This window comes from Haliotis cracherodii, unplaced genomic scaffold (assembly GCF_022045235.1).
Source record: "Haliotis cracherodii isolate W230 unplaced genomic scaffold, xgHalCrac1.p SCAF_30, whole genome shotgun sequence".
In the NCBI taxonomy this organism is placed as follows: domain Eukaryota; kingdom Metazoa; phylum Mollusca; class Gastropoda; order Lepetellida; family Haliotidae; genus Haliotis; species Haliotis cracherodii.
In genome coordinates this window covers 3,501,627-3,521,902 of record NW_027266287.1, presented here as the reverse complement: position 1 = coordinate 3,521,902, position 20,276 = coordinate 3,501,627, and the positions used below count along the sequence as shown (strand labels likewise).

The following is a 20,276-nucleotide window of genomic DNA, read 5'->3' as shown; positions in this document are numbered from 1 at the left end:
TCTGAAATATATAAATATATGGGGAAATATATGTGTCGCCATTCGTCTTGTCCCGGAATAACACGAGTTGGTCACGAATGTTGAGAGGGGCACGAGTCACTATTCGGCTTGTCCCGGAATAACACGAGTTGGTCACGAATGCTATGATACCTTACTATCGAATAACCATTTAATGTTTGATTCATTTTTATCACCAAATATGGATGTATAATTTCTTTTGCCCGGAGGTTTATACATAATATATTACTGTATGAATAGTAAAAACATGTTGTTCTGTTTTTACGTTGTGTACAGCTGCACGTTTTTTGCTTTCCGTTCGTGCTGGTAATGAACGGACACTGCTAAATATAGCCGCTCGCAGTCATCTGACTGCCGATCCTCAGTCGCATTGTAACCACGTGGTCAAAACCCAATGACGATATTGACAGCTAGCAAAATGGATCTAAACTAATAGCGCACTTTGTGAATTTTTGTCATTACAGTAATAAATATTTCTGAAATGTATTAGTACAAAAGAAGTTATCTTTGTTAATTTATCATCGCAATATTTCGAGATTCTGTTCAAGATGCTCACTGATTTGTGTACTCAAAACGTATGTTTATTATTTCACACCATACATGGTATTTATGGGGTGAAATCACAGAATGTATATATGTAGTAGTGACATTTTGAGGGTATTTTATTGTCTTAACTTGGTTTCTTTGTACATATCTATTGGATGTAACATGGTGTTTTATATTTTATGGTTTACAGGTAAAAAAAGAATAAAACTAATGTATAAGTCATAAAAAAGGTTGTTAAAAATATTGATGGTTGGTGACAGTATTCTAATGTTTGTGGTTTTAAGCGAATGTCAATTAGATTGACATTTGGTTTTGTTGATATATTAGTTCATATGAATTTCCTTCATCTGAATGGTTATGACGTCAGAGTTATGTAAAGTATAATGCTGGATCAAGAGTAGTGTCTCATTCTGGATCCAGGATGAAAGTTGTATATCACCTGACCCTAATCCTTAGCATCTCGTTGGCTAATTTAAAAACTAAGATAGTCTTCTTTTCACCAATCTTAACACCTCACAATCACAGCACTGCACAGGCAACAGCAAGGCGGCAGTAGGATTAAACAGGTCAGTTAAATACTGAAACACTAAATTATGTTTAGGTTTATTAGTTCTTTTATATGTTCATTAAATATGTTGTTTCTTAGAAATTAATGTTATTTAGTATCATGTTAAATATGATAATGTTGAAAAAATGTATTTAAGTATCTAAAGTAGCTGTTGGTCAACTAAGTCAAAGTTAAAGTCCATTTGGTAGTTGCAACAATTGTTCTGATTAGAGTTAAAACTAATTATTAAACGTCAGCTTTTGTCAGTTGGCTGTGTGTATATCTATCAAATGGTTTTGTTTGAATTTTGTGAGTGGAGACCCTGAGTGATGGTGCAACCGATCTCAACCCCACAGCCAGTCATGTCTTGGCGTCTAACCAGCTGTAACATATATATGTCAACAGAGGTTATATTTTCTACGTCTCATCTGGGCTAACTGTAAAGGGTTCGAAATACATTGTAGGTACGAAAGCCTAATATGGGGTCATTTTTATACCATAATTATTTTTTTAAAATTGAATTTTTTTCATTATTTCAATTATTTTCTCGCTATTTCGATTTATTCTCTCGTTATTTCGAGTTTATTCTCGTTGATTCGATTATTTTCTCGTTACTTCAATTATTTTCTCGAAATTTCGGGTTTATTAAATAAACTTGAAATTACGAGAAAATAATAAAAGTAAGGAGAATTTGATTTATTGAAACAAACTTGAAATAACGAGAGAAAAACTCGAAATTTCGAGAAAATAATTGAAATAACGAGGAAACAATCATAGTAACGAGAAAATAATCGAAATTCCGAATTTTTTTCTTTGTAACAAATGACCCAGTTCTTGAAGCCATGAGGAGGAACATAGTGTTCTTGTTCTTGAAACTGAAAGTAACTGTAGTGACTTTGACAGCTGTCAAAATACGACCTATGGCCACGGTATTGGCTTGGCGTTTTCTCAGGTGTATATAATCTTTTCTCACTGCCAAACTATTTCAGATTGTTGTTAGCACGTATTTTTAGCGACAGGCTGTATGTACTCCAGATAGATATGTCGTGCGACAACTATATACAGGAGGATGTTTGGATGTTCTTGTTAAACTGCGGAAATTGTTAAGTTCCCAAGACAAGGGAGTGTCCACGTGAAAACTGGACTTTTATAGTCAGTTAACTCCCTCGGGAAGATGGGAAATGTAGGCCATCCGGCCCATAATTTATAGTTGATTTATAATGGATCGTGACCGCCTCTGTGGTGTAGTGGTAAAGCCTCCGCCCGGACTGCGGGAGGTCCGATGTTCGATCCCAGGCCGCGTCATACTCAAGGACGTTAAAAGATGGCACTTGTTGTTTCCCTGACTGGCGCTCGACATTAAGGGGCTAAAATCAAGGACTGGTCGGCTCGGAGTCAGTATACTGTGTCTGAGTGGGGTATTCATGTTAAATCATGGTATCTCAGTGTGCTAGCTCTACAAATCGGCACCAGTCCGGACTAGTACAAGCAGCCACACACACGCACACACACGCACACACACACACACACACACACACACACACACACACACACACACACACACACACACACACTTACGTACACACACGTACATGCACGTCGCTATGTAAGTGCAGTAATCTTGGACGCGCCGTTAAACCCCATTTCACCTCACCTATAATGGGTCGTAATATGGAATGCTTACTAACATTTTAAATATGTCATACACAAAATGTTTCGTGTTCTTCGTTTAACTTTAATGACACAGTAATTTGGATTAATGGATGCGGATTTTCTTTTCTGAATTCGGTAAACAAAGTACCTGTCATTTGGGAATTAAGGACGGACAACTCTGTATTATCGCGGTATGGCTATTTTGTGGTGTGACACGTGTGGATTATGTGGTAAACATCTCTTCCTGTCTTGGATTATGGATAATCAGTATGCATACGACCTAGGATGGGTCAAGGAACATCCTCCAAATAAATGGATTCTTTTGTAACCAATTTCGAATGAAGGTATAGGTAATTCCACTTCAAAAACAATCCAGAAACTATCATAAAAAAGTTAACGTGTTTGTACGAGCAGCCATGACATACCGCAACGAGTCCTGTATTCGATCTTGCGATAACATATCGTGCTTAGTTTTGCATAGGTTAACGATCGACAGGGGTTGTGGATTATGAGATTTACCGTGATAATACACAGCCCGTGATAAAACAGCGTCATACTATTGATTGTCACAAATTTTCGTGATATTGATGACGATAAAATGTCCTTTCGTGCAGGAGGATGTGACGTCTCAGGAATAAGCTGAAGTGTTTTAAGTACGTTGTTTACCAGAGGGGACGCTTCCTGCTTGAAGCGAGTAAGTATGGATAAAGATGCTTTTAGAAATATTCCTGCAAAGTATCAAAGTATTACAGTGAGAGGCACCAGCAATGGGCTTCACACATTTTACCAATATGGGGAATCGAACCCGGGTCTTCGGCGTAACGAGCGAATGCTTTAACCACTGGGCTACCCCACCGCTCCTGTTTGGAGACAGAAGTTTGATAATCAATGGGACAGTATCACAGATTGATCATCAGTGAGACCTATGGTTCCTGAGGGCTATCCCGGGCCTCGTTAAACAACGTTAAAAACGTCTGAGACCTCCGCTATATATCATCTCGAGTCTTGCCAATGACTGAAGGCATGAGCAATGGTCCATGTCATCCGTGTTCGATGACAAATACGAGGGCTGGTCAATAGGCACCAAAGAAATTCAAGTCTTCAAGATCTGTGAAGTTATGGCCACCGGATTCCGAGAAAGGGTGTGATCCTTGTTGATCCCTTAGAAAGGCAAAAGACGATTACCGGTGCTTACTATGCTGCTTTGCTTCATCGCCTGAGATATTCTATCAAAGAAAAGCGGCGAGAAATGATGACTGCTGGAGTTCTACTACTTCATGACAATGACTCTTATCATACATATCGACTTGCAAAGGCTGCTGTGCGACAATGTGGCTTCAAAGAGCTTCCTCGCCCTCCATCCTCGTCAGACCTGGCACCAAGTAATTTCCACCTGTTTTCTAAACTGAAAGAACCCCTTCGTGGAACGCGATATGACGACAACGATGACCTCAAAGCTGCCGTGAATGGGTTTTGAGGGTGGCTTCAGAAAACGTCTTCCTGTTGGAATTGAAAAGCTTCACTATTGATATGAGAAGTGTATTGAAAAGCAGGGAGGTGATGTTGAAAACACTTTCACAATTATTGGTTTTGTTTGTTAGGCTTAGAAATTGTTGACCAGCCCTCGTAATCATCTAAGTCACCGAGCTTGACTACTCCATCTATGTTTGGCGCATCTTACGACAAGCATAATTTATGTTTCTAGGTTTGTCAGTACCGCATCGTACTCGCGGGTATCATTAAAGTGTTAAGGAAGACTTACATCACTTTGGGATTTCCTTACACATCAAGCTGACAGATAAAACCGGAATACTGTTAAAAGCGGCGAGGATCACTCACTCACCCTTTCAGCCACTCACCCATCTCTCACTCAATCATTCGCTCACCCAAACACCTACGTGGATCACTCATCCACTCACTCACCCTAACACCAATGTGGATCACTGACTGACTCACTGACTGATTCACTGACTGACTCACTCACTCACTCATTCACTCTCTCAAACTTCCGCCCGCTCGCCCAAACTTCCGCCCGCTCGCCCACCCACGCACTATACGGGACCAATCCTCATCCGCCTATCCCACATAATAACATCCTGCATGTGACTTACACTCAGGTTCTGTGTACTTTCCTCCACCACAACTGCCGTCTTGAGAAGATATTTCAGGTTTATGTTATTCACACGTGCCGCCAATGCTGACATGTTTATGAAGGTTCCCATTGCCACTGGCTGACATTCAGCGTACACGCATCAGGACGATCTCGATGGCTCTTCTCAACATGTTCTTTCATTCTTCTGACAATGAACTGGAATATTTTCTGATAGATAATGAGCCGGAGTAAACACTTGATCTTAAAGTTACCAGACGGAACTCATCCAAGCAGCTACGACAAGATGCTACCAAGACACAAGAGTCCATTTCTGGGCGAATTCACCGAGATCAACCATCCACAGGGGAAAACAAAATGTTGGTTCAAGACTCCAAAAACTGTTGCAACAACAATCCAAACCTCACAGGGATCTGTCGACCATCTTTAACTGCAAGTTGTACACACAGAATAGTCTTTGAAAAGTCGATCTAAAGAAGGTAAGAACCAATTAACCAACGATCCACGGGATTATTTGACCCAAGTTCCTCGCACCAAGGAGGCCAAGACCGCTCCAGATGACTCCAAACGCCAGTCAGATCGTGTAGAACCAGATTGGTACCGACTGAACCAAAAAACACAACAGGAACACTTCTTACAGATACACTCCCCAGACGAAACTTATTAAGCCTTCAGGGTTCCGTTTAAGACCCATTCCTGACATCAAGAGAACGAAAAGGTATTCAACTGTTATGCCGTTGACAATAAGGAAAAACCATCCCGAGAACTATAAAGCAAGGTTGACCAGGAATAGACATATGCACTGGGCTGACGATTCTGGACAGCTGGATCTCGCAACGTTTCATGTCTATGAAGCTGTGGTGGATCACGAGAATAATGTCTATGAAGCTGGGGTGGATCACAAGAACAATGTCTATGAAGCTGTGGTGGATCACGGGAACAATGTCTATGAAGCTATGGTGGATCACGGGAACAATGTCTATGAAGCTATGGTGGATCACGGGAACAATGTCTATGAAGCTGTGGTGGATCACGGGAACAATGTCTATGAAGCTATGGTGGATCACGGGAACAATGTCTATGAAGCTATGGTAGATGACGGCAACACTGTCTATGAAGCTGTGGTGGATCACGGAAGCAATGTCTAATCAAGCTATGGTGGATCACGGAAGCAATGTCTATTAAGCTGTGGTGGATCACGAGAACAATGTCTATGAAGCTGTGGTGGATCACAGGAACCATGTCTATGAGGCTATGGTGGATCACGGGAGCAATGTCTATGAAGCTATGGTGGATCACGGGAACAATGTCTATGAAGCTGTGGTGGATCACGAGAACAATGTCTATGAAGCTATGGTGGATCACGGTAACAATGTCTATGAAGCTATGGTGCATCACGAGAACAATGTCTATGAAGCTATTGTGGATCACGGGAGCAATGTCTAATCAAGCTATGGTGGATCACGGGAACAATGTCTATGAAGCTATGGTAGATCACGAGAACAATGTCTATGAAGCTGTGGTGGATCACGAGAACAATGTCTATGAAGCTGGGATGGATCACGAAAACAATGTCTATGAAGCTGTGGTGGATCACGAGAACAATGTCTATGAAGCTGTGGTGGATCACGAGAATAATGTCTATGAAGCTGTGGTGGATCACGGGAGCAATGTCTATGAAGCTATGGTGGATCACGGGAACAATGTCTATGAAGCTGTGGTGGATCACGAGAACAATGTCTATGAAGCTATGGTGGATCACGAGAACAATGTCTATGAAGCTGTGGTGGATCACGAGAACAATGTCTATGAGGCTGTGGTGGATCACGGGAACAATGTCTATGAAGCTATGGTGGATCACGGTAACAATGTCTATGAAGCTGTGGTGGATCACGAGAACAATGTCTATGAAGCTATGGTGGGTCACAGGCAAAATGTCTATGAAGCTATGGTTGATCACTATAACAATGTCTAAGAAGCTATGGTGGATCATGACGACAATGTCTATGAAGCTATGGTGGATCACAGGAACAATGTCTATGAAGCTATGGTTGGTCACTATAACAATGTCTATGAAGCTGTGGTTGATCATGAGAACAATGTCTATGAAGCTATGGTGAATCACGAGAACAATGTCTATGAAGCTATGGTTGATCACGTTAATAATGTCTATGAAGCTGTGGTGGATCTCGAGAACAATGTCTATGAAGCTATGGTGGATCACGGAAACAATGTCTGTGAAGCTGTGGTGGATCACGAGAACAATGTCTATGAAGCTGTGGTGGATCACGAGAAAAATGTCTATGAAGCTATGGTGGATCACGGAAACAATGTCTGTGAAGCTGTGGTGGATCTCGAGAACAATGTCTATGAAGCTGTGGTGGATCACGAGAACAATGTCTATGAAGCTGTGGTGGATCACGAGAACAATGTCTACGAAGCTGTGGTGGATCACGAGAACAATGTCAAAGAAAAGGAAATATCACACCGTTGTTCCACTTCTGTCGAAACCTTTGTCTTTATAACATGGAACGTCTGACCCTTGAAGATCCGGATTAGAATTGATCTACAGCAACCCGTGCTCCTCCTCGTAACGGGGAGTAACGGGATCGGCTGGTCTGGTTCGCTGACTGTACTCTTAACCCGTTCAATATACGGGGGTAAGGGGTAGCCCGGCCGTCAATGCCCGGCCTCAGCCGTTCCAGGATCTGCTAATCGTGGGTTCGAATCCCGATTCTTTGACTGTCAGCACCTATGTGTGATGTGTGATCCTGTTAAATGTCTGTGACCTACATCACTTCCCCTCCCACACACACCTAAACTTACACTCCGTGAAATAATTATGATATTTTTCGAAGCGGCGTTTAACCATCTCAGCTAATCTCTGACTCTAACAAAACATATATGAAAAAGTCATTGTCGTAAGTTTGCGTTGATTCCATGTACAGGGGCAGAACTTACGAACGCATATTAGATTTCAAGAAGTTCGAGGTTTAAAAAACCCCGAACTCTAAGGCAGCACTGAGACCGCTTTACAGTTACATTTGACCCGTGAAGATCCTGGGTAGAATAGGTATTCAGCGACCCATGCTTGAAGTAAAAGGCGACTGTGCTTGTCGTGAGAGGCGACTAACGAGATCGGGTGATTATGATCGCTGACTTGGTTGATGCATGTCATCGTATCCCTGGCGGGTAGATCAATCCTCATGATGTCAGTCACTGGCTTGTCTGGTTCAGACTCAATTATTTGCAGACTGCCGAACTGAGTGCGGCGTTAAAAACAAACAAACCAGGAGCGTCTGTCGCCTGTTCATACTAATTTCTTCCATATCATTAAAATCACAAGGCAAATGAAGCTAAACCAAGAAGCCAACAATCATGGCGGTTTTGTAAGCGAGTCTGTGTCAGGCATCCGAGTGGTTCATAGCATAAACCGTCGGGGCAGAATGAAAACCAACATACAGGTCTCTTTAGTCGGCTCTGAATTCAGACCTTGGTCATCTTCCCGAGGCAAGGGAGTTAACTGACTCTAAGAGTCCATCCTTGCCGAATAATGCCGGAATTTCCAGGCTCGATCGTAGCGCCACCAGTGTCTATTACCAGTTATGTCTCTTCTATGTCCCTCCTATTGACCAATCAGATTCCATCTCTCACATCACTTGCATTTGCTTCCAACAAAATGGCAGCTCAGTCAAGACGATCTGCTTGATAATCACGATCTATATTGTAATAAAACGGGCCTTACCTCACAAAGTGCATCAAATCATTGACCACCTTGATTAAAGGCATGAACAGATATGCAAAATATCTGCCGACGTCCAGCTGGCAGTACACATTCTGTGCAAATCTTGCAGTCGACCCAAATCTGCACGTTGAAATCCATGTTGTTCGTTACAAGATTTTGATTGGACTATGAATAGACTCGTTAGTCCTGCCAAAATGTAACTTCATAATTCCAGCCAGGTTTTGTAAGGCTGGAAACTGTTTACTATCAATTTACTCAGGAAGAGGCAACCGGGTTAAGTTTAGACCAAGTTAACTGCGTCCTGGAGTGGTAATAAGGGCTAGCACATGTCCAAAGACATTTCTCGTATAGTTAAATCCTTACCACCAGTGACCACTCGGCCCGTCTCTGTCACCCTATTGTTGGTGGAGGTATCGGAACACAGGCATTATGACTGGGACGAGTCCAAATTTACTACCCGGGTACCCATCCCCCTATTACCCGACCCTACCCGGGTACCCGCTGTAGGTCTTAGGAGATGTCTTAAAATGTCCAATTGGGAACATTTTTAGCATAGCCCTGGCAAAACGTATTTAGATACTGTGACAGTAACATGTTTTAAACAATCTGGTCATTCATACACTTAAGTCTGGGTATCACCACATAGATATTCACCCTAGTCAACACACGTTTTTAGGCTTTTCTTGGTCAGTTAAAGGTGTACAGCGTTTGTATTGTTTCACCGCGGCCTCTTATATATTTACTAAGTGTTTTAGGCCATTAGTTAGATACTGGAGAAAACATTCTGTAGATGTTGTAGTTTACTTAGATGATTGATTTGGGTTTGCTTCGTCTGAAGCCTTAGGCAAGGAGCGATCTGGTTTTGTTAAATCTTCTTTGTGTAGAGAAGGCTTTGTTTGTAACGATCAGAAGTCAGTTTGGGAACCCACAAGGCACCTTAAATGGCTCGGGATGAATTGGAATCTTGATACAGGTGTGATATCTATTCCTTCTAGGAGATTAGAGAATGTGAGAAACACATGTGCAGGATTCTTGGCAGGTTCACCGCAATTCACAGCACGTAACCTGGCTAGTTTGACAGGAAAAATTATCTTTCACCAGTTTTTCGAGATGTCTGCAGATTTTTGACTAGACGCATGTATTCAGTAATACAAAGAGCTAAAAGTTGGAATAGAAAGCAAAGTCAAGTTGACCCCTGTTTTTGAACTTATATTCTGGAGAGATAATGTTTAATAGAAGATTTTATGGAACTTTTGCTCCAGTTTTGACCGTTTTCTCAGATGCTAGTTCCAAGGGCTGTGCTGCTTATATACAGTATTCTGACTGGGTATTTCAGTGTTTATGGGACGAGGATCAAGTGGGCAAGAGTTCAACTTGGCGGGAGTTGAAAGCTGTTGAATTATCTTTGAACGTTTTCAGAGAGGTTCTGTAAAATCAGACTGTTAAGTGGTTCTCAGATAGCAAGGCTTGCTGTCAAATTGTTTCTTTTGGTAGTTTCAGTTCATCTTTACAGGAGCTTGCTATGTCCGTGTTCACTGTGGTTAGGATGTATAACATCAGGATAAAGTGAGTTGGATTCCACGTTCAGAGAACGACAGAGCAGATGCGTTTAGTAAATTTGAAGATGCTGATGACTGGATTGTTACTGATGCTGTATCATGTTGCTAGACCAGAAGTGGGGTCCACATACTGTTGATAGATTTGCTAAGTTGTGCAGGTTCAATTCCAGATCTTGGTGCCCTGGCACAGAAGCAGTAGATGCTTTTACAGTCATTTGGTGACAAAGGCTTTTAGATATGCTCTACAAAGTAAAGCTAGCATTATTTCTATCTCCCTAACTTACATTATTATTTTATATAACTTTGCATTTTCATTCTTGTTTGTGTGAGGTTTGTACTTAGCATTTTGGTTCATCTGATGGTAAATACTACTTCCTGATGCAGTCGACCTCATTATCACACATCACAGACTTTCACAATCATGCCTATTTTGGGTGCATATTGTTTCTGACCTGTACAATGTCATATTTAACAAATGCACATATGTTTGATTTATTACAATAATATTCCATATCGTTAGTATTATTCCACACAAGCTATACTTCATGCATTGTTTATTGGGTGTAAGGTTGTAATGATCACCTGTTGCCATTTTCAATCACTTCCCTTCACAATCCGGTACTTTGTACGAGTACATTGCACTTCATTTCTATTCCATAACATCTGTTATAAGATTTTCAAAAAATATTAGAAATAATGTGTTTTGTAAGGGTAAATTACTTGCACAAATATCACTTCAATGTACTTGCCTCCTTTTGCTTATTTTCATTTATGTACTGTGATTTTCTTACACTTTTATCATGTAGTAAGTAAATTTCCTAAATTGTGTTATTGGTGCAATAACTTCACAATTGTACATTACTTCACATTTAGGCCTAAAATAAATAGTTGTCTATTTCACAATTCTTCTGTAAATTTCAGTCTGCATTATGCATTACTTATATTTTATTTTCCTACTGCTACTTTTCCATTTTCAAACGTGCTATTTTGCTTTTCACACCCTTTTTTCATCAACTTCTTTCAGAGTGATGGAGTTATCCCCCTTTGACCAATTGTGTCTCAACTTACCATTGTATCTATGTATCTATGACTGTCATTCATTGGACTATTTGTGTTGTGCTTACAAAGTGACGGGCATGGCTAGTTTCAAACATCTTCTCCACCAGCATCTGGAAGCTGAAGAACAATTTAGTTCATTCAGACCTTAATGATCTAGCAGGACATATGACAGATTAAGTTCTCAAGTCTAAGGCTCCAGCGACTGTCTATTATGAGTATGATAGATCTTATAATAGTTGTAAACAATTGGGGGGGGGGGGGGGTGCACGGGCGGCCCAGTCGTCTCAGGTGCCGTGATTCGCTGTGCAGAGTCGCGTCCTTTGGGCACGCCAGAAACCTATGATTGTGGGTTCGAATCCCGGATCGCCCCGATTATGTTTCTAGGTTTGTCAGCACCATACCCGTGCTCGTGGGTTTCACCGAAATGGTAAACGTCTGAGACCTGCATCACTTGGGGCTTTCCTCCCGCATTACGCTGACACGCCGCGATATAACTGGAATAATGTTAAAAGCGGCGTTAAACCCAACTCACTCACTCACTGTAAACGATGGATTTCAAAATTAATAGGAGATTCCATGTTTGCCTGCTCATCCATTTCATGTTGCTTTGTATCTTACATCACTTGTTCAGGGAGGTAAGAAAGCTCCATCTGTCATGGAAACTAATGTACGGTATTAGTTGGGCCCACAAGCTTGCATGTCTGCCAGACCCTTGTAAACATGATTTGATTGTGGACATCAGAGAAGCGGTATTAAGAACTTGTAGTACTCCAGTCAAGAAAAAAGAACCTGTTACTTGTGACACGTTAAAGAAATTGATTGTTATATTTGGGAAAACTCCCGCTCTATTTGATTTAAGGTTTTTAACAATGTCACTTTTATCTTTTGCTGTTTTTTTTAGATTTTCTGAAGTGAATATCAGACGGTCAAACATTAAATTCAAGGATGGCTTCATGAGTATTTTTGTTGAAAACAGTAAAACTTACATTTATAGGGATGGGCGTCATGTTTTGATCGCTGCTACAGGCTCAGATCTATGTCCAGTAAATATGCTAAACAGGTACCTGGAAATGTTGCTGAAAATTCCAATGAATATATTTTTCGTTAACTTTTTTTTCTAAAATGTGTACAAAAGTATGTACTTAAAGGTCAGAAACCTTTATCATATACCAGAGCGAGGGAAATCTTTATTGAGAAATTCAAACTAATTGGTGAATATGTCACAAAAGTAGGTCTTCGCAGTTTTCGGTCAGGTGGAGCGACGGCTGCAGCTAACGCCGGAGTTACAGACATACTCTTCAAGAGACAAGGACGCTGGGCGTCAGATAAGGCCAATGGCGGTTATATCAAAGACAATGTTTCTGAACTGTTGAGTGTGTCATCAACGTTGGGATTGTAAATAGTTGGAATAAATCTGCTGCATGGACCAGTTCTTTTAATTCCAACAGCGGTAGGCATTACCCATGAGCGGAGTATGTTGTCATTGTAAATGTTTTATGTTCGTTTGAACATAGTGAAATATGGGGTAACTACGGTAACGAATGTAATTTGAAGACGGCTGTGCGCGTGAAAGGGGTGGCGTCACGTGCTTAAGGTGAAGAGGAGAGGGCAAGGTGTATAAAACACCACCCGAGGCCTTCGCGTCACACAGGCGAGCTGTCTTTGTCTTCTTTAGCAGTAATTTTTAAAATGTTGAAGCGCGATATTACAAGGATATGGCAGTATTTCGTAATTAAAACGCGCCAGAGTTATTATTGGTTTATTACTATTACTTATTACCATATCTATATGTTATTGATATCTTGATATACAACAGACATCAATGAACAATCAGAAACCCAAAACGGGCAGCATAATTAGGTGAGGTGAAATGGGGTTTAACGTCGCGTCCAAGATTATTGCACTTATATAGCGACGTGCATGCGCGCGCGCGCGCGCGTGTGTGTGTGTGTCTGCTTGTACTAGTCCGGACTGATGCCGACTTATAGTGCTAGTTCACTGAGATACCATGCCGCAGTTTAACATGAATACCCCACTCAGACACAGTATACTGACTCCGAGCCGACCAGTCCTTGTTTTAGCCCCTTAATGCCGAGCGCCACACAGGGTAACAACAAGTACCATCTTTTAACGTCTTTTGGTATGACGCGGCTGGGGATCGAACCCCGCACCTTCTGCTCTCCGGGCGGACGCTCTACCACTAGACCACGGAGGCGGTCGGCAGCATAATTAAGTTATTGAGAGTAAATCGCTTGAAAATCAGGATGTCGAGTTGTCTGTAATCTAGGTTACGTGAAAAGAGGAATCGAAAAACGAAATGGGATTTGGTACGTATTAAATACTTCTACTATCGTGATACATATTTGACATCTGTCCGGCATAGCGCTTACATCTATAGAATAGTACTATATCTAAGTAAAGACCGTTTTCTAATGTCACTGTTCATAGTTCATTGGTCAAAGTGAAGCTCACATCAGTCTCACAAGTGTTCGGTCCGACCTACCCCGGGCTGTCAAAAGCAACTTAAACCTCACAGATGCATCATCAAATGAGTTTACATCTATAGACTAGTATTATATCTACCTATGAAGCACTTTATAGTGTCATATTACGTCGAACTCAAAGAAATCTGGTCCGTTAAAGGCAAGCTCTATTTCCTCTACATTCTCAAAATAGTCTCTTGCAGAAGTGTTTGGTCCGACTTGGCCCGGGCTATTATCAAATTTGTTTGAATGTATAGGCTACTATTTCTACTTCAATACTACTCACAGATCGTTGTATTTAAAGCAAACACGTTGCTCAAAGTGAAACCATTTTCCCTCTACATTCTCAACATAGTCTATATCAGAAGTGTTTGGTCTGTGTTCGGTCCGACTTGACCCGGGCTGTCAAAATCGACTTAAACCTCACAGATCTATCATCAAATTTGTTTGCATCTATAGTCTAGAATTTTATCTACCTAAATACTACTTTATAGAGTTACAGATCGTGGTATATAAAGCCAGAGACCATATAATAGAGGGACGGCCCTCCTCAACAGTTTATCATAAACCATCAGTGCTACGGTCTGGCATGTAACTGATACACCTCGACACCCTGCTGTTAACCTCTCAGTACCGCTGCAGATGCGCAGTAGATGAGCAGACATTCACGACTGACCATTCTGGTAACCACATAAACAATATTATATAATATTATATGGTCTCTGATAAAGCAAACACGTTGCTCAAAGTGAAACCATTTTTCCTCCTCGTTCTCTACATAGTCAATATCAGACTTGGCCCCGGCCGTCAGCGACGAGTAGGTGACCGTTTAGCGCCAAATTTGTGTGCCATTAAGAGGCTGGGGGGGGGGGGGGGGGGGGGTCCAATGATTCAGCCGCGTGCAGATGACAATCCCAAAATAAACATAGCTATCGCACGATATATCTACATATAGTATATACAGTCTGTCGCTAGTTAAAGGTGCAAACAACATTTTCTGAAATAGTCTGGCAGTGAGAAAAGATTGTTTTCGCCTGGAAAAACGTCAAGCACATACCTTCGACTTTGGTCGTATTTTGACAGCTGTCAAAGACCCGACAGACAGTTTCAAGAACAAGAACATTTTATGTTCCTCCTGATGGTCTCAAGAACTGGTCATGTGATACAGGGATGCAATTTCGAAATTTCGATTATTTTCAATAAATACTTGAAACTTACTCCTCAAAAAAAGAAACGCACAGGTAGATTTTTAGTAAATATATTTTACCTTATAAAGTCGATAAATTTAATGTATCATAGATACATATATGAAGTTTTGGAGATCGATAGTCACATGTTGTCGTTGTACAAAGGCATTGAAAACTGTTCATTGTCATGTCACATATGGCCACAAGGTTGCGCTGAACTCAGTTTCTCGTATGACCGCCCCGGCCGCAATCACGGCTCTGCATCTCCTCGACTGGATAAGTGTACGAATTCTGTCCTGCGACATTCTGCGCCATTCTGCTTGTAACGCGTTGGCCAGTTGTGGGGGTGTCTGCGGCGTGTCTGATTTTGACGTAAACGTCTATCGAGGTCATCCCAGAGGTGTTCGATTGGGCTGAGATCTGGAGATCTCGACGCCAAGGGCAAAACGTTGATGTTGGCATTATGACGGTAGTCTACCTAATCAGTGACATCCATCGGAGCCACATTTCAGCGCATCCCCCCCCCACACACACACACACAACCAAAGCCCCTGTCATTTTTGGGAGGCGACAGAAATGGCGTCTGAAAATCTTAGAAACCGTTTCTGAGGAATGTGGTCGTGCACATCCCTTGCAAAATGGCGGAAGGTGTCCGGCGTAGTGAATTCTTGTCAACGCGAATGCACCAGAAACCATGGGTGGCTGACTGGTTAAAACGGTCGCTCGTCACATCGAAGGCCAGGGTTCGATTCCCAACGCTGGTTCCATGTGTGAACCCCGTTTGGGTGTTCTCCGCCACGATATTCCTGGAATATTGCTTTAAGTGGCGTGCATCCAACTCACTCACTCTCAGCCCAAACGGGGCGGTCGGGTAGCCTAGTGGTTAAAGCATCCGCTCGTCACGACGAAGACCCGGGTTCGATTTTCGACATGGGTACAATGTGTGAAGCCCATTTCTGGTGTCCCCCGCCCTTATATTGCTGGAATATTGCTAAAAGCGGCGTAAAGCTATACTCACTCACTCACTCAGCCCAAACTGTGACATATTTCGTCACTCTGCAGGACGAGGTAGGAGGGTTCAGTCCAACTGGTAAAGTTCTGTCATTACTTACTTCGACATACGACCCGTGAAGATCCATGCTTGCATGAACAGGTGACTTGTCGTAAGAGGCCACTAACGGGATCGAGTGGTCATTCCTGCTGACTTGATTGATGCATGCCATCGTATCCCAATTGCGTACATCGAGGCTCATGATGTCAAACACTGGATTGCCTGGTCCAGATTGATTATTTCCAGACCGCCGTCATATAGCATGAGTATTGCTGAGCGCGGCGTTAAACAACAAACAAACACACAAACTTCGACATACATGTTCTCTTTAAGTGGTTGTGGGTTTGTTGTTCAGCAGAACTGTGCCAGCAAAACTGTAAATAATTCGATGCAGGAATTTTCTCTTTTGGTCGCAGAATCCGTGTGCCAAAACATAACACCAAGAAGGCACGTATATATTTCATCCCAACTGTAATTGTCTTTTAAACAAGCCACGTTAACAATTGTAAGTGGTTTGTGTCATTTTGATAAAAACCTGATCGGAATCCTTTCTTATGATCGTCAGTCTATAATCAACTTAGAATCCTCACTCCGAAAACAACCCGTTCCAAACCCTGGACTGGCCAAAGACTGTAATTAAATAATAAAACGAATGTTTGGATTTTCCTTCAAGAAGACATTTCACACGAGTTGCCCTAAAAAAGCGCTAAGCAATAGGGAAGATGATTAATAAGAAGATAATCATTCACGAAACTTGATCCAGGTTAAGAAATCACAACAAAAATCAAACTAAACAGACAGAAGAAATGTCGAAAAACATTAAAATACGGCTTAAAGGAGGGCTACACTCGGATCAATCAGCAGGCCCTGCAAGTTTGATAGAAGTGTCGTCAGCAGTCAACAATAACTCTGTTTCAATTACACGCATAGCGCTGGTTACAATGCCCGATCCCAATCGGTCCTCGTGGTGATACAATCGGAACGCCAATACATTATACAAGACTTTCGACAGTCGTAGCGCAAACAAGTTTTGTTGTTGAATGGGCTCTTGAATTGTTATGGGAACTTTAATCTCAGGCTAATTGACAGTCAAAATAAATTTATTTCTTTGATCAGTTATTGTTACCAGTATATATTTGTCTCAGATGCGTTGTTGAGGGTGGTTTGGCTTGGCTCAATTGTCAGTCCCAAGAAGTTTAATCCAAGCCCCTCAAACTGTCTGGTTCCATATTTATTATGTACATTAATTTTAATTCAGTCAATAATCACCCTCATTACAGACACAGCCTCGTTTTCGCACATGGTATTGATAACAATGTTTCGAACTTGGCAGAAAATGGACACTAGGTTGTACAGAAGACACCACAATGGCGTATAGTGAGGACTCGATCATTGTTCGAGGTGGATGTTGAGATAGTGCACTTCGTAACACCCGGTGTCTAAGTTCTTCAACATCTCTTCAGGGATGCCGTTCATGAAGAGCGTACACTCCTGGTTCGCACGGACGTGGAACCGTTTGAAGCCGGCGTCGTCGATCGCCTTCAGCGTGTAGAGCCTCTTCAGGAGCTCACCTGCACTGGGATTCATGTCGGTGTTGTACTCCACAAACAGTTGCCGAACGTGGTGGAGCTCTCCGTGCTGGATCATATACCGAATCTCCTTCCATTCCTTGCCGTTCAAATCCAGCCTCATAATGTCAATAGTCCTCTGAAACAGTGGCATTGGCCATGTGTCGCTAGTCCGTTAGTTACAGGCACATGGTTTAATTAAGAAATAACTGACGAGTGGGAAGTGTTTATGTATAGGATAAAACACGACCGACGGTTATGTTATTTAAAACCCGCATCCCAAGGGGCTTGCCCCGAGGGATTTTCCGAGGGAAAGGGTTTTAAATATCATAACAGTTTTATCTAACTTATGAACCCCAAAAAGAAACTTAAAACAACATTTATCAACATTTTTATGTTTCGAACATACTTTCCATGAACCTTAGGAAATATAGGTTGCTGGCGTACGGATCTTGAAAAGGACATTCTTAAAAACAGTGCGGCGTAACAACACTTCTGTAGCCTTGTGGTACACTCACTGGGCTACAGATATGAAGGTTGCGAGTTCGTTCCTCGGGAATATAAAGAAAACATTTGTCATTTGATTTTACATTTCATTACATGTTACAATCTGAACGGAAGTTATATTAATAAAATACCCAGGACATTATATAAAATCCCTGGGATATTATAACACATTATATAGGAAATATGGCTTGAATATCCTATAAAATCCCAGGGACATTACAACGTCCCGGTTCATGAGATTTTACCCGACTGGAGAACAATAGGATGACGTCACCGGAGGTTTATAACGTACAATAAAACACTGCAGGGAGAATAAACCTCGCAGCCTCGAGTGGTTTATTTTAAGTGCAGTGTTTTATGTTAAGATAAGCAACGACCACGAGTCGCTTAATTCTTATTTAAGAGATACATATTATGTACAGCCTCTTTCAGGATGACAGTAAAATGTACAAGCTTTAAAAAATATTTACCCGTATTTAAATAATGATTATCTCCATGAAAAGAATTCGACCTCGGCAATGTCACACAATTAAATTTTATTAACGGGGGAGTTAAATTTGGTGTTTCCCGCATCTTCTCGTCGAGAATCTGTACCCTTTGCACATCAATTATCTCCAACTCTGTCAAAAGTTTATTTGTTGTTTTTTGTTTTTTTTGTTTTTTTTGGTTTTTTTTAACGCCGCACTCAGCAATATCCAGCTTTATGACGGCGGTCTGTAAATAATCGAGTCTGAACCAGACATTCCAGTGTTTGACATCATGTGCATCGATCCACGCAATTGGGATACGATGACATGCATCACCCAAGTCAGCGAGCCTGCCCACCTGATCCCGTTAGTCTCCTCTTATGACAGGCATGGGTTGTAAAGATCAATTCTAACCCGGATCAACGCGTGTCTACCCGGTCCCGTTATTTGCCTCATACGACAAGCAGAGTCGCCTTTTACGGCAAGTATGGGTTGTTGGAGACCTTTTCCACCACGGATCTTCACGGGTCAATTGTAATTGTAAAACGGTCTGCATGTGCTGCCTTAGAGCTTAAACCTCGAACTTCTTGAAATCTAATATGCGTTCGCAAGTTCTGCCCCTGTACATGAAATCAAGGCAAACTTACAACAATGACTTATTCATATATTCTTTGTTGGAGTCAGAGAGTAGCTTAGATAGTTAAACGCCGCTTCGAGTAATATCATAATGATTTCAAAGAGTGTCAATTTATGTATGAGGACGACCGGAAGTGACGTAGGTCACAGACATTTAACAGGACCACACATAGGTGCTGACTGTCAAAGGGTCGGGATTCGAACCTACGATTAGCAGATCCTGGAACGGCTGAGTAACAGCAGTGCATTGACGGCTAGGCCACCTTTTACCCCCATATATTGAACGAAGTCAAGTTAAGAGGACAGGCGGGGCAGAGGTGGCCAAGTTGTCTAAGGCGTCGCGAATCGATGTGCAGAGTTGCGTCCCTTGGGCACGCCAGAAACCTATGATTGTGGGTTCGAATCCCGGTTCGCACCGATTAGGTTCTAGGTTTGTCAGCACCATACCCGTGCTCGCGGGTTTCACCGAAATGGTAAACGTCTGAGACCTGCATCGCGTTGGGCTTTCCTCCCACATTAAGCTGACACGCCGTGATGTAACTGTAATAATGTTGAAAGCGGCGTTAAACCCAACTCACTCACTTAGAGTACAGACTGACCTCATCGTGATGCAGTGAGTGTCTGATCTCCGTCAAGGTCATCACACGGCTGCTTCCACCTAAATTGTTTCCCAGAGCGTAGTCGAAATACTGGACAGATTTGGCCTTGACCTCTTTGTCCTGCTTCATGCTGTGGACATGAGGAAGTTTTACGTAGTGGACGCGCACTTATTTGATTTGGTTTGTTTGTTTGTTGTTTAACGCCGCACTCAGCAATATTCCAGCTATATGACGGCGGTCTGTAAATAATCGAGTCTGGACCAGACAATCCAGTGATTAATATCATGAGCATCGATCCACGCAATTGGGATCGATGACATGCATCAACCAAGTCAGCGAGCCTGAACACCCGATCCCGTTAGTCGCCTTTAGCGACAAGCATAGTCGCCTTTTACGGCAAGCATGGGTTGCTGAAGACCTATTCTACCCCGGAATCTTCACGGGTCGGCACTTATTTGAACAGTGATTCCGTTATATAACGGCATGTCAGCTTGGTGTAGGATTTTGTTTGTGTATTTGTTTTGTTTGTTGATTTGTTTGT

General features: G+C 41.9%; 3 protein-coding genes and 1 pseudogene across 3 annotated transcripts in view; 3 read left to right on the top strand and 1 right to left on the bottom strand.

Moving 5' to 3' along the window:
- Positions 1-5,605: 5,605 nt before the first annotated feature.
- LOC139476974 (uncharacterized) lies at positions 5,606-6,022 on the top strand. The gene has a single exon (XM_071259520.1). It carries the CDS (start codon positions 5,606-5,608, stop codon positions 6,020-6,022), a length of 417 nt encoding a protein of 138 aa, XP_071115621.1.
- Positions 6,023-6,081: 59 nt separating this feature from the next.
- On the top strand, positions 6,082-6,849 carry LOC139476973 (uncharacterized). The gene has a single exon (XM_071259519.1). It carries the CDS (start codon positions 6,082-6,084, stop codon positions 6,847-6,849), a length of 768 nt encoding a protein of 255 aa, XP_071115620.1.
- Positions 6,850-6,855: 6 nt separating this feature from the next.
- LOC139476972 (uncharacterized) lies at positions 6,856-12,636 on the top strand (annotated as a pseudogene).
- Positions 12,637-17,347: 4,711 nt separating this feature from the next.
- The window catches only part of LOC139476918 (probable methyltransferase-like protein 24), a 31,670-nt gene continuing 28,741 nt past the window's right edge, over positions 17,348-20,276 (bottom strand). The window contains exons 5-6 of the mRNA XM_071259480.1: positions 19,736-19,865; positions 17,348-17,665 (exon numbers count right to left, since the gene is read on the bottom strand). Coding sequence (XP_071115581.1) covers positions 17,348-17,665; positions 19,736-19,865 — 448 coding nt within the window. The remainder of the gene's footprint in view (positions 17,666-19,735; positions 19,866-20,276) is intronic.